Source organism: Megascapheus bottae, chromosome 8 (assembly GCF_031878675.1).
Source record: "Megascapheus bottae isolate mThoBot1 chromosome 8, mThoBot2.hap1, whole genome shotgun sequence".
Classification (NCBI taxonomy): domain Eukaryota; kingdom Metazoa; phylum Chordata; class Mammalia; order Rodentia; family Geomyidae; genus Megascapheus; species Megascapheus bottae.
The window spans coordinates 55,576,236-55,596,845 of NC_143516.1; the positions used below are offsets into that span (position 1 = coordinate 55,576,236).

At 37.0% G+C, this 20,610-nt stretch overlaps 1 protein-coding gene across 4 annotated transcripts in view; it reads right to left on the reverse strand.

Moving 5' to 3' along the window:
- Orc3 (origin recognition complex subunit 3) overlaps positions 1-20,610 on the reverse strand; it is a 57,255-nt gene that overhangs the window by 9,772 nt on the left and 26,873 nt on the right. For all 4 annotated transcript variants that reach the window (XM_090338453.1, XM_090338451.1, XM_090338454.1 and 1 more), the window contains 7 exons: positions 19,358-19,491; positions 18,084-18,147; positions 10,519-10,635; positions 9,450-9,529; positions 5,948-6,081; positions 2,965-3,041; positions 1,270-1,370 (listed from right to left, as the gene is read on the reverse strand). In XM_090338453.1, the coding sequence (XP_090194579.1) occupies positions 1,270-1,370; positions 2,965-3,041; positions 5,948-6,081; positions 9,450-9,529; positions 10,519-10,635; positions 18,084-18,147; positions 19,358-19,491 (707 nt within the window). The remainder of the gene's footprint in view (positions 1-1,269; positions 1,371-2,964; positions 3,042-5,947; positions 6,082-9,449; positions 9,530-10,518; positions 10,636-18,083; positions 18,148-19,357; positions 19,492-20,610) is intronic.

The window sequence follows — 20,610 nt, forward strand, 5'->3', positions numbered from 1 at the left end:
TTAGGTAAGTCTGTTAAATCACATGGTGAAATAATTCTGAGTGACTGCAATGGTCAGAACTTGGCAAGTCTCCTTGGGCAAGGTTGGTCCATTAGTCCTGAAAAATAATTCTTTTTTTTTTGTTTTTGTTTTTTTTTTGCCAGTCCTGGGCTTGAGTTAAGGGCCTGAGCACTGTCCTTAGACTTTCTCAAGGCTAGCTCTACCACTTGAGCCTCAGCACCACTCTGGCTTTTTTCTATGTATGTGGTACCGAGGAATTGAACCCGGGTCTTCGTGCATGCTAGGCAAGCACTTTAACCACTAGGCCAAACTCCTGCCCTGAAAAATAATTCTTGACCAATAGTTTCATTTAATAGAAAAGATATTGCTTCATTATCACAATTGTCTTTTAACTTTCTTCTTGTCAGACGGTTGATCTTTTTTTCTGGCATTTATATTTTGTTCAGTAACTAGGAATGATTCTGCCCTCACATTGTCCTAGAAAATAGAAATTTTTACTTTGAGGAAAGGTACGTTATCTGCTAAATTTTACTGTCCTCAATAACTATGTTGTTATTATTATTTTTTCAGTACTTTGTTCCACTCAGTGATGTGCATGCTATTGGGTTTCAACTGCCACTGAAAACAAACAAACAGAAAACCTAGAATAAAGCGTGCTTCTACTTTTTCCTTTTGCATACTCCTTTTTGTCTGAAGCATGGTCCAGTTTCCAAAAAGTGGCTTTACATAGGTGATTTTACTGTTAAATAACTATTATTCAGAATGATCTAGGTCCAAGAATCCAGGACAGTGGGAGATGTCTATATTTACTGAAGAGATGGCTCAACAATGGATCTCATGCTGATAAAGAATTGTTCTGGTATCTTTTAGAAGTTCTTCATTCAGGACAAAATGGAGCAGCATGGCTAGTCTGCTTTCTAGGCATGACCCACATTCATATTTACTTCTAGCAAAGACAGAACAATGACAAAATGAGACACAAGCACTTTAACAAAGTAAATGGGGGGAAAAACACTTTGTAACTCAACTGTCTTTTCTAACATGACCTTATGAATTAATTTTAAACTTGCATTTTTTAAGCTGACAATATGAGTGAACTAAATAATCTGATTTGATACCTTAATAAGAACAGAAAAGGAATAAAACTGATAATTCTAAGTTGAATGGAGGAATATAAAAGACTAAAAAAAAATACCCTGGGTTGTTGGTGAATAGTCATAGTATTTTTCCCAGGACCAGGACAATTGTGAACACAACCAACAGACACACCTCACCAGAGAGTCGATGAAATTCACAACTTTTTCTCGCAGTATTTCAAACTTGGTTTGCTTCTTACTTGTTCTTCTTAATTCTTTCATTTCCAATAAGGACTATGGATGAAAAGAACATACATTTTTCTGGTGATTCAGAGATAGAAAAATTTCCTGAGGGTTTTTTTTTTTTTCCAGTTCTGGGCTTTAATTCCAGGCCTGGGAACTATTCCTGGAAACTGTACTTGAGCTTTCCATTTGAACCACACAGCACCACTTCCTGCTTTTTCTTTTCTTTTTTTGTCCCTGAGCTTTTCAGCTCAAGGCTACCGCCCTATCCCTGGGCCTGGATGTTGTCCCTGAGCTCTCAAGGCTATCGCCCTATAACTTGAGCCACGGCCCCACTTCACATTTTCTAGAGGTTAATTGGAGATAAGAGTCTCTGTTCTTTAGTGCCCAGGCTGGCTTTGAACAGCGATCCTCAGATCTTAGCCCCCTGCGTAGCTAGGATTAAAGGAGTGAGCTACTATATCTGGCTCAGCTTTTTCTTTTCTTTTTGCCAGTTCTAGGGCTTGAGCTCAGGGCCTGGTCACTGCCCTTGGACATTTTTTGCTCAAGACTAGTGCTGTGTCACTTCTGGCTTTTTCTGTAAGTAGTGGAATCAAACTCAGGGCATTGTGCTTGCGACTAGGCCACATTCCCGCCCCACTTCCAGCTTTTTCTGTGTATGTGGTACTGAAGACTAGAACCCAGGACTTCATGCATACTAGCTCAGAACTCTACCAGTAGGCCACACTTCCAGCCGTAGGTGTTATTACTAGGTATGGGCAACTGATTTTTTTCCACAGGCAGAATGTACTAAGAGCCAAGTCAAATGTACCCTTTTTAAAAAAAAACAGCAACAACACAAAACAAACAAAAAACATCCGGCAAGACTCTGAGATGTTTTGCTTAAACAAATCAATTTTCAGGGAGAAAGGAAAAGTATAGTTCACTTCACTGGTCAGTTATATTGTAAAGAACTCAGTACTCAGAATCTATTTATTCATTTAAAGAAAGGAATGAAACTGGATAAGAGAAAGCAGGAGAAAGTAGAAGAGACAGAGTGAAACATGAAGAGAAGATGAAAGAAGAGATCATTAATAACCACTAGGCCTTTTGGAAATAGTAACTGAAAAGATTTCACGCGTTTTGTTTTATTCAAGTGTGAAATATTCTATCTACATGACCTAGCATTATTGTACCAGTACCAACAATATTCTTGATTGTCACTTAGTTCTTAGGATTATAACTAATTGAAAAGTAATACTGGACAAGCAGTGGTAGTTTCTATTCTATACTATAAACGTGCACTAAAAAAAAAAATCAAAAAAAGTATCTAAAATGAGTGAGTTCCCCCTCTGAAGATCTTCAAATCTGACCCATCAGAAAAACAAATACTTTGGTTAACAATCTGGTATGGGTAAGTTTTACAACTACGTTTGTTTTGTTTCCATTTTCTTCATGTTTTACTCTGAGCCTACAAAAATAGTTTCCACCTGACTATCTTCTACACACAGACTCTGTGCATGTAGAGTTGAAGAGAGCAGTAGGATGAAAAGCATGTTGAATCTGAAAGTGTATTACAAAGTGTACATTGTTATGAGTTATGGCATAGTTAATCTAGAGCATACACTGAAAGGAGTATCATATGATGTTGCAAATGAGACTTGACCTTCTGAAGATGATAGAGATCTGTCTTCTGAAGCCCCTTTGACTGTGACCCAGAAGCATCTTCTTCCTCTTTGGCTTCTGTTTTCAACAGATAATCAATATACAATAATTAGGATAAATCCAAATCAATAGAACCAACATTGTATGAATCCAAATGAAGTAAAATGTGGCAAGGGATCACGGTGTTAATAAGTAAATCATTTGTTCAACCACAGGTCAATTAATATTACATAATTAATGGTGCCATAAGTCCTTCAAAGGCCACCTACTGAATTTTAAGTGTGTCATAATAAAAACAATCCTCTCGTATCAACAACAAAAAGTATTATTATTATTATTATTATTATTATTATTATTTTGCCAGTCCTTGGCTTGAGCTCAGGACCTGAGCATTGTCCTTGGGTTTTCTCAAAGCTAGAGCTCTACCACTTGAGCCACAGCACCACTTTTGGCTTTTTCCTATGTATGTAGTACCGAGGAATTGAACCCGGCTCTTTGTGCATGCTAGGCAAGCATTCTACCACTAGGCCAAACTCCTAGTCCTGTTATAGCACCTTTAAAAAAAAAATCATGCGAATGTAAAACTATTTTTCTTTATGTACAGATTGGGAATAACATAATCCCTGACAAACTTTACATTTCAAGTTTCTTTCTTTCTTTTTCTCCCCACCCTACACTCTCTCTCTTTCTTTTTTCGTCAGTCCTGGGCGTGAACTCGGGTTCTGGGCACTGTCCTTGGTTTTTCTAAAGGATAGTGCTCTATCACTTGAGCCACAGCTCCACTTCCAGCTTTTTTTTTTCTGTGCATGTGGTACCGAGGAATCAAACCCAGGGCTTCTTGCATTCTAGGCAAACAGTCTACCACTGGGCCAAGCTCTCGGCCTCAAGTAACTATTTCTGACACAACAGTGCCTATTAGGAAGCAGGTAATGTATAAAAATCGTGAAGTAATCTACTAAAACATAGTATGACATAGCTCCTTAGCAAAATGAAGAAAACCATTAACAGGTAAAATGTACTGTGGTTTTTTTGGAGAGCAGAAGCACTGATGCCCTCCTTAAGTCTTGGGACCTGACATTCACAAAGTTTGGCCCAAATCTAAAAAAGAAGATAAAGCTAGAGAATATATATCATTCTCAAAGGATAAGTTTCTTCTTGGCTGTAATTTGTCTCAAAAAAGGCATAATTCAAGGTCAATAAACCTACTAAATTGTTTATTCTATTTCACTAAGCACAGCCTTAAAAATAATTGGTATGACATTCCGCCTTACTTACCTGTCTTCAATTTGTAATATCGAATTAGAACTAAAGTACCAGAGACCACAAATGAGTCACACATTTCTACTTTTCCAATGTGAGAAGTGTAATTTAAATTACACTTACTATGTTTTGAAAATTAAGAAAACACAGATATTTCTTCAAGATAACATTCTTGCTTTAAACTTGTCATAGTCTTTATTCCTTGTGCTGTTAAACATTTAATTTTCCATGTTCACATTTCAAAAATATGTATTTCTTTATTTAGTGCTAGCAATCACAGAATTTGATCACTTGAACATGCTACCTGTACCATGAATAAAATTAGGGCGGTTTCTTTTTACAGCAATCATTAGAGATTTGAGTCTGATTTTGTAAGATAATCAAATTTACCTAATTTATCTTTTTTCTTCTAAGACTTTTACATTATTAAGTCCAAAAAGATAACCCTCACTGGTCCAGGGACCAATAAGTGGGCTAGTAGCGAAGGCTACAGTCTGGACACTACACTAGCTAGGTGATGACTCAAGCAAGTTACTTTCCTTCTGGTTGAAGCTGGGTAAATTATACCAACTTCCAGCCCTGTAACATTTTTGGGGGGTTGGAAAAATGTTGGGTTTCTTTCCTAAAGAAGTATTATTTTACTGTGGTGGTAAAAGAACAAGGTCCACACGTAAGCTGGCGATAACTTAGTGAAGAACTTTCTATTCCATGTATCCATGCTACTCTACTCAGGCAAACTTTCATCTTCTGAAACTCAGAATTCATCAGATTTCCTATACTAGAATGACAGAGAAACTTGGAGTGATTTCTGCAAAAGCAGTTTCCAATTCCAAAAGTTTTTTTTTTTTTTTAAACAAAAGAACACTTGGTAAACATAGAAAAATGGGTAATTCAAGTAAGCTATTTTCACTATAATGTCCATTTCTATCTGGTTACATAACAAGTGGTCCCCTTTTTCCAAATGTCATTAAAACTTTCTCTCAATAGGAGAAAAGTACACATTTTTAAAAGAAAACCAAACCTAACGATTTGGTGCCAGAACACTGAGGAGTGCCAAGTTGTCTCAGTTCGTTCAGGACTAAAAGATTCATGTTTTTGTTAATCTCATTAAACCAAGTTTCATGAATATTTTGATACTTGGCATACCAATGAGCCTTCTTGCTATAAAAGCAGATCAGGCTTATGAATGATTTATATAGTTTTTGAAATCTACATAAAGAACTTGATGAAATACTTAATATTTCTAAATGAGTTCTTAAATATGATGATCTGCTATTCTCTCTTTTCCTTTCTATTGCCTTTTGCTTAGAAAAATCTAAAGATCTTTTCTGCCCATCTAATATTTGGTCCTAGTCCTAGGGCTTGAACTTAGGGCCTGAGAATTGTCCCTAAGCTCTTTTGCTCCAAGCTAGTACTCTACTACTTGAACCACAACTCTTCTTTCAGCTTTCTGATGGTTACTGGAGATAAGAGTCCCATGGACTTTCTTGCCAGGGCTGGCCCTGAATCATATTCCTCAGATCTCAGCTTCCTCAGTAGGGAGGATTACAGGAGTAAGCCCCTGGTGCCTGGATATGACAGTCACATCTAGAATAGAAGCAAGCTGACTAGTGATGACTATTAGGGTGTAAAATACCGAAGCTTAGTATACTGACTGACCATGAACTGTATTTTGGTGAACTGACTTCATTGTCAGGAGAACTGGTAGGATATTATATTTTTACCATCAAGGTTCTGAAACTCAGCCAGGAATTCTTCTATTTTCTTTGCTGTGCCGCCAAGCTGCTTTTCAGAAGAGGCATTAAAAACCTTGACACATTTCTTTAGTATGGTCATCAGTTCATCCTTTGCCAACATTCTAGAAAAGAGTGACAGATGTAACCGAACTGTAAAATCAATACACTTAAAATATTTCCTATTTATTAAATATTTCTGGTCAAAGGAGATGGTATAAATTCTTCATTACTAGTTTCCACTTTCCTTTGAAGAGATTATCCTCACTATATGGACAGTGAGAAGTATTCTTGAAGGGCTCTCATCATAAAACTTAATCTTAGAAAACATACAAAGACTGAATTTATTACATTATAATACAGAACTCGTTTATTACATATCTCTGATCCTTGGTTTTCTTGTCTGTAAAATGGAAGTAATAACTGATGTATCAGAGATGTTAGATGAAGGCTTAATAATAATTAAGTGAAGAAGGTAATTAAGTGAATGCTCATTTAAAAGTACCAAAAGTACATTTTTCTAAGTATTACCATTTGCACTACGCTTTACATCTCCTAAGGGCTTTATAAACATTACTCAGTAAATCTACTAATCTTTTTTTTTTTTTTTTTTTGAGTTGGTCATGGGGCTTGAACTTGGACCCTGGGCATTGTCCCTGAGCTCTTCAGCTCAAGGCTACCACCCTACCCCTGGAGCCACAGTGCTCTTCTGATTTTCTAGTGGCTAATTGGATATAAGGGTCTCCAGGACAGTGCTCAGGCCCTGAGCTTAAGCCCAAAACTGGCAAAAAAAAAAAAAAAAAAAAAGGATTAAGTCCTCCTTGACAAAGAAATCTATGAATTTGGGAATAGCAACTGAAGAGAAGATAATCATTAGTTATGAAATTAAAATAAAAAACCCTCATAAGAATTAACTGGGTATTTAAGATATAGAGGTTTACCTGAATAGACAACAAATTCCAGGTATATTATAGTTCAAGCTTATAAATGCATAGACCCAGTTTATTAGGATTAAGAAAATAATAAAATTCAGCTTTTTATTAAAGAATATATTAACATTGATTTTTACATCATATTTCAAATGACGTGTTTAACAAACAGGGATTCAAGAAGGGAATCTCTATATATAACCACCGGCACTTAGATTTTAGAACATAATAAAAAATTAGGCTGAGGGTTTGTATGTCATAGATACATAATAATCTACGTAATAAAACATTATGTCTACAGAGTCATAAGTTTTCTTTTTTTTTTTTTTTTTTTTGCCAGTCCTGGGCTTGAGATCAGGGCCTGAGGACGGTCCTTGGATTTTTCTCAAGGCTAGAACTCTGCCACTTGAGCCTCAGCACCATTTCTGGAACCAGGGAATCGAACCGGGGTCTTTGAGCATGCTAGGCAAGCACTCTACCACTAGGCCAAACTCCCAGCCCCCAGAGTCATACGTTTTTATGACTATGTAGTTGTGTTTATATTTCCAATACCATGTCCATAGCATTGAGTATGCAACTTTTCAGTCCTCGCTCTTATAATATTTGAATCTAATAGCCACATATTAAGGATACCTTTTGTTCCTTTGGTCTTGACTTGTCTCACTCAACATGATTCCCCCTAGATTCATCTATTTCTCTGCAAATGCCATTATTTCATCCTGTCTGTTAGCTAGGTAAAATTCAGCGTTTTAGTGGCAATGGTATTTCCTTGGAGAATTATTTTTCCAGATAACATCAAATTAATTTTCACCTTACTCTGTACCTCCTAAGATCACTTAAATTTGTATTACTAAGTTTTTGGACTCAAAGTGCTATCAGTGTGAGTTTGCCACCTACTATGTGCATCTGTTCTTTTCTTGTAGGCCCAGAGCTAACTAGAACTAAAAAACAAAACAAAACAAAAACCTAGTTTCTAGACTTCCTTATTGTACGTTCATATAAAAATTTATATAATGCAGTGTGTAGAACCTACCTTACATCCATTTGATTTCTTTTACTCTCTAGCTAATGATCATAATTTTTTCATGTTTTTCATTGTAATTAATAGAAGGGTTACATTATATTCACCAGATAGAAGGTGCATTACTTCACATACATTGATACCCTTTCTCATGTCTTGGTCTCCATTTCTCCCCCCAACCCCGCCCCTCATCTTGTTTTCCTCCCTTCTCTATCCGACTTCAAATAACCAAATACGTATATATACAATATATCAGATAACAAGGTGAAATACTGTAACAATATGAGATAACCAAGGGACAGCAAAAGAGATGACAGATAACATAGTACATTAAGTACAACAATCATTCATTATATGGCTTTTGTTTCTGTATCCTGGAGGTCCTTTCATTTAGCATCATACTATATGGCTTTATGTATTTAGGTTTTGATCTATTATAAATCTTTGCTAGGAGAGCCCAAGGTGTCTACTGATTATGACAAATGAGGGAAACCATTGAGCCTATGTTCCTTTGAGTCTGGCTTACTTCACTTAATATGATTTTTTCTAAGTCTTTCTATTTCCTTACAAATGGGGTGATGTCGTTCTTTCTGACAGCAGCACAGAATTCCATTGTGCATAAATACTACATCTTGTTGATCCACTCATCAACTGAGGGGCATCTGGGTTGGTTCCATATCTTTGCTACGGTAAATAGTGCTGCAATGAACATCGTTGTGCTAGTGAATTTAGTATGTCCTTGTTTCTGGATGATTGGGTAAATGTAATGGTCATAATTTTAATAGTAGACTAAGAAGTCACAGTATACACGTGGGTATGGTGGCGTCTTCCTATCTGTAATCCAGTACTTGGGAGACTGAGACAGGAGGACTGGGAGTTTGAGGTCAGCTTGGACGATATAGTGAGACCCTATCTCAAAACACCAAACTAAAATAACAGTAATAAAGCACAGAAAGTAAAGCTAAGAATATAAATGATTATAACTTTCTAAGGTATATTGCTAGGGATAAGAGTTCTTTGATATTTGATAACACAAAGATACCCACTTATGCATTAGATAAGTGATTTCTGGATTATTCAATGCTAATGCGCATAGATGAAGCTTAGGTGGAAGAAAGCATGTGGGACGCTGTCTCCTCATGTTGCTCCTAATCATATAGTGATCTCCTTCACAGAGTGTAACTCAGTGATAATTCCTGTTTCTCTATTCTCTGCCAATCAAATAGGGACCAGTAGTGAGCTGTTTCTTGACTATGATGTTATGCTGATTTAAAATAATCCATACCTAAATTCTCCTCATGTAGTGTCAATATTTAAAGAACCACAGGTTTTTTCCTTAAAGGTAGAACCATTAAAAAAAAATGTATGGTTGTTACCTTAAAAACACCATAAGCTACAAGTATAAATTCAAGATATATATACATCTTCTTAGACACAATATGGCTACTTACGAAACTTTTTTGGCAGGCAGAGTCTGGAGGAAGGTGTTATTTACAGACAGGCTGAGAGCACACAAAAAAGGAAACATAAAATGAAGAAGTACCTCAGCAACTGCAAGGCCGATCCATAGTCCTCTGAATCCCATATGCTCTTTTCTAAACATGCACAGTACAACTCTCTGATCTGTAAGTGAACAGCATAAGAGCCAAAAATCATACACTAAGTTTATATACTACTATTCTGGCAAAATCCTGTATGATCAACACACACAAAATAAAAACCAGGGTCTTCAAATGACAATAGACTTCATAGTATGTATAATAAGAGTAAGTATAAAAAAGTAACTTACATAAAAGTAAAATGAAATTATATGGAGACTGGCTGATATCATTTTGCAATAAGGAAATAAAGGACAAAAAAGAAAAAAATGGATGAGTTCATCTCATATACAACTCATTCTGAAATTCTCAAATTTGTTCTCTAAAACTGAGTTATGAAATCCTTTCATGGGGCCTGGAGTTTGGTCTAGTGGTAGAGTACTTGCCCAGCATGAGTGAAGGTCTGGGTCCAATTCCTTGATACCACATACATAGACAAAGCAGGAAGTGGTGCTGTGGCTCAAGGGGTAGAGCTCTAGCCTTGAGAAAGATCAAAACCCAAGGACAGTGCTCAGGCCCTGAGTTCAAGCCCCAGGACTGGTACAAAAAAAAAAAAATCCTCTCATGAACATCCACTCTTCAGATGGCTCTTGAGTTTAGGGTAAAACACAAAGATCAGCTAAGCAGAATTTTGCTTGGAGCAGAAAGTAGTGTGTTTTATTTAATTATTGGTACAAGGCAAGGTTAACCATTTAGCACTGTCAAACAGATTCCATTTTCTAGTTATCTACAAGTGGTGAACTAGTTCTCTCTACATATAGGTGGAATAGAAGTGTTAAACAAGAAGGCTTACATGCTATAGTATAAATACAATGCCACAGAAAGAATTCTACTGGAATGCATGTGTTTCTAGTTCCAGAAGAAAAAAATCATGTTGCAATTACTGGTAATTTGTACAGCTGGAATGGATTGTGTTCTTATAAGAACTGGATCCACTTCAAGTTCTGATGCCTGAAAGAATCAAAGTAAAAAGAGCACTATTTTGTAGATTTCAAATGAGTAGGCCTTATTTACCTGTCGACCCAGTGGATACTTGGGAAGAGAAGAGGTAAAATTATGAAGACATCTCAAAACCAGAAAGTAATTCACATGATAAACATGCAAATTTTCTAGTAATGATTGAGTTTCCACCTAAAAATCATAGAATACATTATTAATTTGGGATAAAGATAAAATCAACTACATATGAATATACATATTTATCACACATATATATGCATGCATCAAAACTGATACTTATTTAATTTCCTGGTAGTTCTTATATCACCCTAGTATTGGTCATCTAAATTACAAGTGTACAAAAGAGCTCATTATCATACACCAGTCAGTAACAATCACCTGGTGTATACTTTGGGAGGGATGGTCCATTGTCCTCTACCTCACTGGAATTAGAAAGGTCAGGTTATCACCAGAGAGCATAGTACCTATGTTAACATTGGTGAAAGGTCTGCTTATGATGTATGATTTCTGCAATTACTGCTTGACTTATGTGGAGGGGAAGAAGGAAACTAAGAGATGTTGTTGAGTCTGATAAAATTCTTGTCTCTTAGTGAGTCTCTTCAATACAAGGTTTTACTCAATTTACTGACAAATGAAAAGTGAAGGGAAATGTGAGATTAAACAGACTTTATAATTCAGGACCCAGGGGACAGGGGTTTGGCCTAGTGATAGAGTGCTTGCCTAGCATGCATGAAGACCTGGGGTTGATTGCTTGGTACCACATACATAGAAAAAGCCAAAAGTGTTTGTGTGGTTCAAGTGGTAGAGCTCTAGCCTTGAGAAAGTCCAAGGAGAGTGCTCAGGCCCTGCGTTAAAACCCTGGTACTAGCAAAAAAAAAAAAAAGGAAATAATTCAGGACCCAGAAAGTACAATATTCGGGGTGTGGATGTTACTTCCGCTTTTGAGGCACGATGAGGGGAATAACTCTGCTTTTCCATATGCTTCCTACCACATTCTGCCTCACCACTGACCAGTAACAATAAAGCCAAAGGACTATGGAACTCCCAGAAGAAACATGACTTACTATGCATTGTGAGAAGGTATGTGCTAAAGCATATCACAATGGAATATGGTCATAAGTTGTACAAAATAACACTAAGTTCACTTTGATAGAACAAGCACATACTGTGACAGTGACAGTTCTATCAATTCAATTGGTGCTTCCTTTGTTTTTTCCCACTTTTACCAAGGTTTGAATCGAGCCTTGTGCTTGTCTGCTGGGCAACAAGTGCTCTACCACTTGAGTCATGCATTTAGCCCAATTTCTTGCTGACTATTTTGGAAATTGAATCTCTTTTTTTCTGTCAAAGTTGGCTTTGAATTTTATTCTTGTAGATGTCAGCCTCCTGAATAGCTAGGATTACAGGTTTTTGACACATATTTGCAAATTTTAATGGAACAGTCTCATGGCTCATAAGTAAAGCAAATACCATGTAGTCAGTAATTATCATGTAAAGACCAGTGGTATGATTCTTTACTGAATGCTATCACCTAGTAGTTATGCTTTAATATACTTTATTACTGAACAGAAAAATCTTAAAATGATGAAACTAAATGTCTATGAATCCTTCAAATGTTACCAAAAGTATCAGGAAATGTTTACCCAGTGTTTACAGGAGTAGAAAAATTGAACATAATAGTTTCACTCTGAGTAATACTTAATTAAAACTAGAATGATGCAGGTCTACTGTGCCAGTAATTATATTCTTTTCTGTCTTATTGCTTGGAACATTGATACTATCACATCAAAGAAGGTAAAAAGTTTTGGGAAGACATTGCATGTTCCAAGAATTGTTCCTGAGATACAAAAACTTACTTTGTAGAAGCATGTTAATCTTTAACATCTCACCCATGAACAACCTTGACAATTACTGGCACATTTTATCAGGGCAAGGAAATAACCACAAAGTGCAGTTTGAACTAGCACCAAATGAATGCTCCTCTTTTTAGAAAATGCCTACACAAAACAACCAACTGAGTAGATGTAGGGTATTTGAATCATTAATGCTTGTAGACTATATCCTATCTCATTCTCTCACTTCATACTTATTCAAAAATGAGTATATTTTCCTGGTGCTGGTGGTTTACACTTGTAATCCTTGCTACTAAGGAGGCCGAGTTCTGAGGAATGCAGTTCAAAGCCAGTCTGGGCAGAAAAGTCCCCAAGAGACTCATCTGCAATAAGCTAGTTAAAAGAGCTGGAAGTGGAGCTGTGGTTCAAGTGGTAGAGTGCTAGCTTTGAGCACAAAGAGGCTCAGAGACAGCACCCAGGCCCTGAGACCAAACCACAAAACAGGCCAAAAAAAGAAAAGAAATAGAAAAAAATGATTCAGAAGCAAGGTCATCTACTAGATCTTACACAAGTACACTGAGACAGCTTCTACTTTTCCAGATTCTCAACATTGTGAATATACTTATTCATTGTTTTGACCTTTGCAAATATTTTATTTTCAAAACATTTTTTTTGCCAGTCCTGGGGCTTGAACTCAGGGCCTGAGCACTGTCATTGGGCTTTCTCAAGGCGAGAGCCCTACCACTTGAGCCATAGCACCATTTCCAGCTTTTTTCTATGTATATGGTACCTAGGAATTGAACTCAGGTCCTTGTGCATGCTAGGCAAGTACGCTACCACTAGGCCAAACTCCAGACCTCAAAACATATTTTGCAAGCATAACTAAGATATAAATTATTAGTTTATTAGAGCTCAATAAATGAATTTAGAAAAAATAATGGGAATGTTAACAAAGTGATCAATGTAACTTCAAAGATTTTATAAATTTTTCCTCAAAAAACAAACTTTTTCAGGGTACCAGTAGCTTATGCCTGAAATCCTTGCTACTCAGGCAATTGAGATCTGAGGACCATGGTCTAAAGACAGCTAAGCCAGGAATGTCCACGAGACTCTTAGCTCCAGTTAATCACAAAAAAAGAAAAAGATAGATACAAACTTTATATATTTAATCTTTTCCTTGCATCTCCTAAATAAATTTACCTTTTTCATTACAAATAACATAATAAAACTCACTTTATATTACTAAGAAAGAGCAAGTTTAGGCTGGGTGCGGTGGCTCATGCCTGTAATCCTAGATACTCAGGAGGCTGAGATCTGAGGATCATGGTTCAAAGCCAGCCCAGGCATTAAAGTCCATGAGACTCTTATCTCCAATTAAACACTAGAAAACTGGAAGTGGGGCTGTGCTCAAGGGTAGGGTGGGGGCCTTCAGGTGAAGAGCTCAGGGACAATGCTTAGGCCCAGAGTTCAAGTTCCATGTCTGTCCCCCGCCCCCCCACCAAAAAAAAGAGCAAGTTTACTACCTGCTTTATGCTTTTTTTAAAAAAAATTCCGGTTTTTACTTCCGGTTTCCTGTGGTTAACTGGAGATAAGAATCAAAACCACGATCCTCAGATCTCAGCTTCCTGAGTAGCTAGGATTACAGGCATAAGCTAGAGCCCAGTTATACTTTCTTTATCTATATGTTACTTTATTTCTCTCACAGATCTAGAAAACAGCACCTTTTGACAACCTAAATGAAGCTCACAGTAGCTCAGTAAGCTTTCCTTGAACAGCCAGACAATAAAACCAAGTCAACTTGATAGACTTTCTGCTCACATTGGCTCTAAACTGGCTTGAAACCACAGTTCTGAGCATTTGAGAAGCTCAACATGAGCTAGTACATACATGAGCCATCAGTGTCTGGTTATACATTAATGTTTTCATATACACTTTCTGCCTGAATTTAGTAAATAACCTACAAATAGCATTTTTAGATAAGGTTAGAAAATTTTTATACTCCTTCATAGTTCTCCCTACGTCAGTCTCAAGAAAATATGCCCTTAAATGACAAAATACACAACCCTGAAATACTGCAAAGATGAAAATGGTGCCAATAAGACAAGACAAAGTACAATATTATAAATCAATGTTCCTAAATCAATATTCATAAGTTATGCAAGAAGTCTAAAAAACAGATACAAACATCATGCTATTTCCTTGGACGTTCTTTCTTTTCATATATTTTTATTGTAATTAATAGAAGGGTTACATGATATTTGCCAGATAGATGGTGCATTAATTTCCATACATTGATACCCTTTCACATGTCTTGGTCCCCATTTCCCTCCCCCCCAACCCTACCCCTCATCTTGTTTTCTCCCACTCCCTATCCAAGTTCAAATAACCAAATACAAATATATCTAATATATCAGATAACAAAGTGAGATACTGTAACAATATGAGATTACCATGGGAAAGCAAAAGAGATGAGAGATAACATAGTACCTTAAGAACAACAATCATTCATTTTATGGCTTATGTTTCTATATCCTAGAGAGCCTTTCATTCAGCATCCTACTATATGGCCTTTTGTATCAAGGTTTTGTTCTATTGCAAATCTCTGCTAGGAGAGCCCAAGGTTTCTACTGATTATGACAAATGAGGGAAACCACTGAGCCTAAGTTCCTTTGAGTCTGGCTTACTTCACTTAATATGATCTTTTCTAAATCTTTCCATTTCCTAACAAATGGGGCAATGTCATTCTTTCTGACAGCAACATAGAATTCCATTGTGTACAAATAGCACATCTTGTTGATCCACTCATCAACTGAGGGACATCTAGGAAGAAAGATAGCCTCTTCCACAAGTAGTGCTGGCAGAACTGGTTAAGCACATGCAGAAAACTAAAGTTGGATCCTTCTTTGTCACCCTGTACTAGAATTAACTCCAAATAGATCAAAGATCTGGAGGTAAAAGCCGACACTCTGAAAACTCTACAGGAAGGAATAGGAGATACACTAGGCCTCCTTGACACAGGTCGAAACTTTCTCAATAAGGACCAAGAATCACAACAAATCAGAGAAAGGCTGGATAAGTGGGACTGCATTAAACTGCAGAGCTTTTGTATGGTAAAGGACATAGCTAGGAAACTAGGAAGCCTACTGAGTGGGAGAAGATCTTCACCAACCATACAACAGACAAAGGCCTCATATCTAAAATATATCAACAGCTCAAAAAATTGAATCAATCCAAAACTAATCTCCAAAGTAACAACCATCCCATTAAAAGATGGGCCAAAGACTTAAAGAGAGTCTTCTCTGAAGAAGAAACAAAAATGGCCTATAGACACATGAAGAAATGTTCAACATCTCTGGTCATAAAAGAAATGCAAATCAAAACAACTCTAAGATTCCACCTCACTCCAGTTGGAATGGTCAGGATCAAGAAAACGAATAACAAAGGATGCTGGAGGGGATGTGGCCAGGAGGGATCACTACTACACTGTTGGTGGGAGTGCAAACTCGTTCAACCACTATGGAAAGCAGTATGGCAGTTCCTCAAAGACTAAACATAAAGCTCCCCTATGACCCAGCAATTCCACTACTTGGCATTTACCCAATCATCCAGAAACAAGGACATACTAAATCCACCAGCACAACAATGTTCATTGCGACACTATTTACCATAGCAAAGATATGGAACCAACGTAGATGTCCTTGGACGTTCTTTTTGTCATAGTTAAAAGGTATTTTGCTCCTGGCTTTTGAAAGAACAATTGGACAGAAAGTTCTAGAAGACTCAGCAGTTACAGATTAGCTGATCTTAAAATTAATATATACATATCCTTTCTGAAATTTCCCCTACTGAAATAATCTGTACTGGGATCTAAGGACTTCCCATATAGCATTCAAAAAGTTATAGAAATATTCAAATGATTACTGGATCTAATCTAGAAATGATATAACCAAGTATGAATCCTAGAAAAGAAAATGCTAAATAGAAGCCATTTTAAGTTCTTTTCATATTTTATAATGAAGGAAAATTTACATTTATAACTATGCTGAGAATATGCCCTCTAGAATCTGATATTCTTTTGTACAAAACATGAAAAACAGTATGTGTCAACAAAACTCACACTTAAGCACCAGGCTTACTTACAAGCTCATCTTAATTGTATTATGTTTTTCTTTTCTTTTTTTTGGGGGGGGAGGGCGTTGGTTGTGGGACTTGAACTTTGGGCCTGGGCACTGTCCCTGAGCTCTTCAGCTCAAGGCTACTATCCCACCCCTTGACGCACAGCACCATTTCCGGTTTTCTGATGGTTAACTGGAGATAAGAGTCTCAATAAATTTAGTGCCTGGGCTGGCTTTGAACTGCAACCCTCAGATCTCAGCCTCCTGAGTACCTAGGATTAAAGGCGTGAGACACTGTGTCCGGCTTGTATTATCTTATTCTTTTTTTTGTTTGTTTTCTTTTTCTTTTGCTAGTCCTGTGGCTTAAATTCAGGGCCTGGGCACTGTCCTTGGGCTTTCTCAAGGCCAAGTTCTACCGCTTGAGCCACAGCACCACTTCTAGCCTTTTCTGTGTATGTGGTAACAAGGCATTGAACCCAGGACTTCGTGCATGCTAGGCAAGCACACTACCACTAGGCCAAACTCCCAGCCCTGTTTTTCTAATAGCTTTTTTTTTTCCTTTAAAAAGGCATAGGGGTATAAAAATATATGAGACATCATATGCTTCAAAATGTCCATGAGCAAATGACTCATTATAATGAAGGTTTATTCACTGAACTGAAAACTATACCACATTTTTTGGTATATATAACCAAGAATAAGTGTAAAATAAAACAAAGTACAGTATAGTGTTATATATATGTGCTTTCAGAAGAGGGAAGCCCTCATATATAATATATATTTACTGGTAAATATGGAGAATAATTCTAGAATGCTACATAAGAAACTGGAAACACTGGGTATACTCAAGAAGGGAAACAGGTAACTGGAAGATAAAAGTAATTCAATTTGTTTTTTTTTTTTTTTTTGAATTACCATCTAATTCATGTCCAAGTATAATCTACTCACTCAAAAGAAAAACAAAACAAAACTTCTTTTTGGCAATCGGAGTATTATATGGTTCATAAATTTTAGCCTCATCCCTTCTCTGGCATTCACATTACCAATGTATAATAATCTATCTTCAAATAAAATCGCTCCCACTTAGCAGTAGGTGCATAAGCAGCCTGGTTTCTACCTGCTTTTATTATGGCCTCTAAAAGAATACTGAATGATATTACCGATGAATTTTAAATGTGCTATGTGAAAAGTTATCTAGAAAGCACATTTCTGCACATCTAGATGAATTCAGAAAACAGACCATCCTTTGTCCTTCCTATTATTTTTTCTTGATGAGAAAAAATTTATCTTTTAGAGTTGAGGTTTTGTGTCCTCGTAAATATTTACATTCCTAATTGGCTATCAAGAATCAGTATTTATGGGCTTGGAGTGTGGCCTAGTGGTAGTGCTAGCATGCATGAAGCCCCAGGTTTGATTCTTCAGTATCATATACATAGAAAAAGCCAGAGATGGTGCTGTGGCTCAAGTGGCAGAGCGCTAGCCTTGAGAAAGCCCAAGCCTTGAGTTCAAGCCTCAGGACTGAAAAAAAAAAAAAAAAAGAATCAGTATTCATAATACAAATATGAGAGTATTTGATTATATAAACATATATAACTCAATGAATATTTATGTGCACACTCTTTTTCATGATGACAAAGAGGAGTCTGAAACTAAAATACACTTACAATCTTACCTTCAAAATTCTCTCATTGGTCAAAAGTGCGACTTGCTTTTCTGAAGCTTGCTTTTCTACATACCTATAATTTTTACATGCCATACAGAAAAAGAGAAAATGAAGCATTATATGTGTTTGGGCAGCATAGTGGGAAATAATTCCTTAACTACTGGCCACAACTTAAAACTTCTTCTCAAAATTAAATTTAAGATGGTAGTCATGATTTAATGGCAATTTTAAATTAAATTACCTACACTTAATAATAAGGCAACAAACCACAGAAATATAAATGCTGTTTCAAAAAATTTATTCTGGAGAACTTGTGTACTATATTCCTTTGTAAAAAATATTTTTCCTGCTGGGTGCCTGTAACCTTAGCTACTCACAAGGCTGAGATATGAGGATCATGGTTTGAAGCCAAGCCAGGTAAGGAAGTCTGTAAGGCTTGGCCCCAATTAACTACCAAAAGAGCTGGAAGTAGAGTTGAGCTCCAGTGCTGGGGCACTAGAGGTGAGCAAAAGCAGCTCAGGTACAGAGCCCAGACCTGGAGTTCAAGCCCCAGGAACTGGCACCAACCAAAAAAAAAAAACAAGAAAAAGAAAATGAAAACTTTTTTTGCCTGTAATACTAGCTATTCAGGCGACTGAAATCTGAGGATTGCTTTAAAGAAGCCAGCTTGGACAGGAAAGCCATGAAACTGTTATCTCTAATTAATCCCGGAAAAAGCTGGAAGTGGTACTGTGGCTCAAGAAGTAGAGTGCTAGCGCTGAGGACAAGGAGCACAGGAACAGAGGCAAGGCCCACAGTTCAAGCCCCAGGACCAGCAAAAATAATTAAGTGAAGAAATATTTTTTTTCTTTTTTTTTTTTTTGTCCTTTTGTGGGTCATGGGGCTTGAACTCAGCCTGGGCACTGTCCCTGAGCTCTTCAGCTCAAGGTTACCTACCATCTTACCCTGAGCCAAGCCCCATTTCCCATTTTCTAGAGATTAAATGGAGATAAGAGTCTCAGGTCTTTTTGTGCCCAGGCTGGCTTTGAACCTTGCCCCTCAGATCTCAGCCTCCTGAGTAGCTAGGATTACAGGCATGAGCCACCGCGCCTGGCAATAAATATTTTTCTTTATGCCCAATTTTCCAAGCCAGTGAAGAAATCCCATAATTAAAAACAATCATTTTACATTACTCTAATTAAAATAAAATTATATTTGCATTCCTTACTTCCAAACCAACTAGACCTGAAATCCTCTATTTTGTCTGTCTCTAGTAAAAGATGAGTATGTACTTCTCTTTTTACCTCCTAAATGATGGAAGACGTCGAATGTGTTCACACTGATTAAATGATAAAAAATTTATTCTTTTCTTGGCTTCAAGGAGATTGCAGCACAGAACACTTAGGGGCTGGGAATAAAAATGCTCTAATAGGGACAGCTGAAATAAATGCACAGGTTAGATATATATATATTAATTCATATAATATATATGTAATAGATCTTTTGTCCTATACTGCATATTTTTAAGGTTTTTTTTTGAGAGCTCATGTATTTACGGCACAGATATATTTAATAATGTCACAATAACAACATAGCCAACATATAAATAGCTATATATTCCTAGTATTTTTAAGGCCACGGTTTTATGGACAAGGTTTGAATGGTAATCTCAGAAAATACAAGCTAAACAAAATACTAACGAAAATGGGTAGATTCCCTGAAGCAGCAATTCCCAATGATTTTAAGTATAGTATGGATGGGATTGGGTTGTATGTGACCTAAAGGTCTGATACCCCACTATTCATAGAAAGATATCAATCCAAAGCCATACTTGAGGCAGAAGAATCAGGAGTTCAAGACCAGCTATTTGTCAAGACCCTGTTTCCAATACCACATCTCTAGAAAAAGAAGATACCAATCTAAAATTCTAAAATTAATATTATATCTAGCCAAATGTAATGGCTCAAACCTGTAATCTTAAGCTACTTGGGAGGCATAAGTTGGAACATAATGGTTTAAGGTATGATCAGGCAAAATGTTCGCCAGACATTTCAAATGTTTGCCTCTTATTTCTGTTCTACATTAGTTCTTTAACAGAGCTCCTTTCCTTTACTGTTTGTTGCTTTTGCTTGGAATACTCTTCTAGGTTTTTTTTTTTTTTTCCTGTGCCAGCCCTTCAACTCAAGGATACCACCCTACCCCTGGGCCTGGGCAGTGTCCCTGAGTTCAATAGCTCAAGCCTACCACCCTACCCTTGAGCCAAGCCCCACTTCCCAATTTCTAGAGGTTAATTAAAGATAAGAGTCTCAGGTCCTTTTGTGCCTGGGTTGGCTTTGAACCATGATCCTCAGATCTCAGCCTCCTGAGTAGCTATGATAAGCAAGAGCCAGTCTCTTCCCCCCGCCCCCCGCCACTTTCTCTCTCTCTCTATGGGCTTGAACTCTGGGCCTGGGCACTGTTCCTGAGCTCTTCAACTCAAGGCTAGTGCTCTACCACTTGAGCCACAGTACCACTTCTGGTTTTCTGGTGGTCAACTAGATAAGAATATCTCAGACTT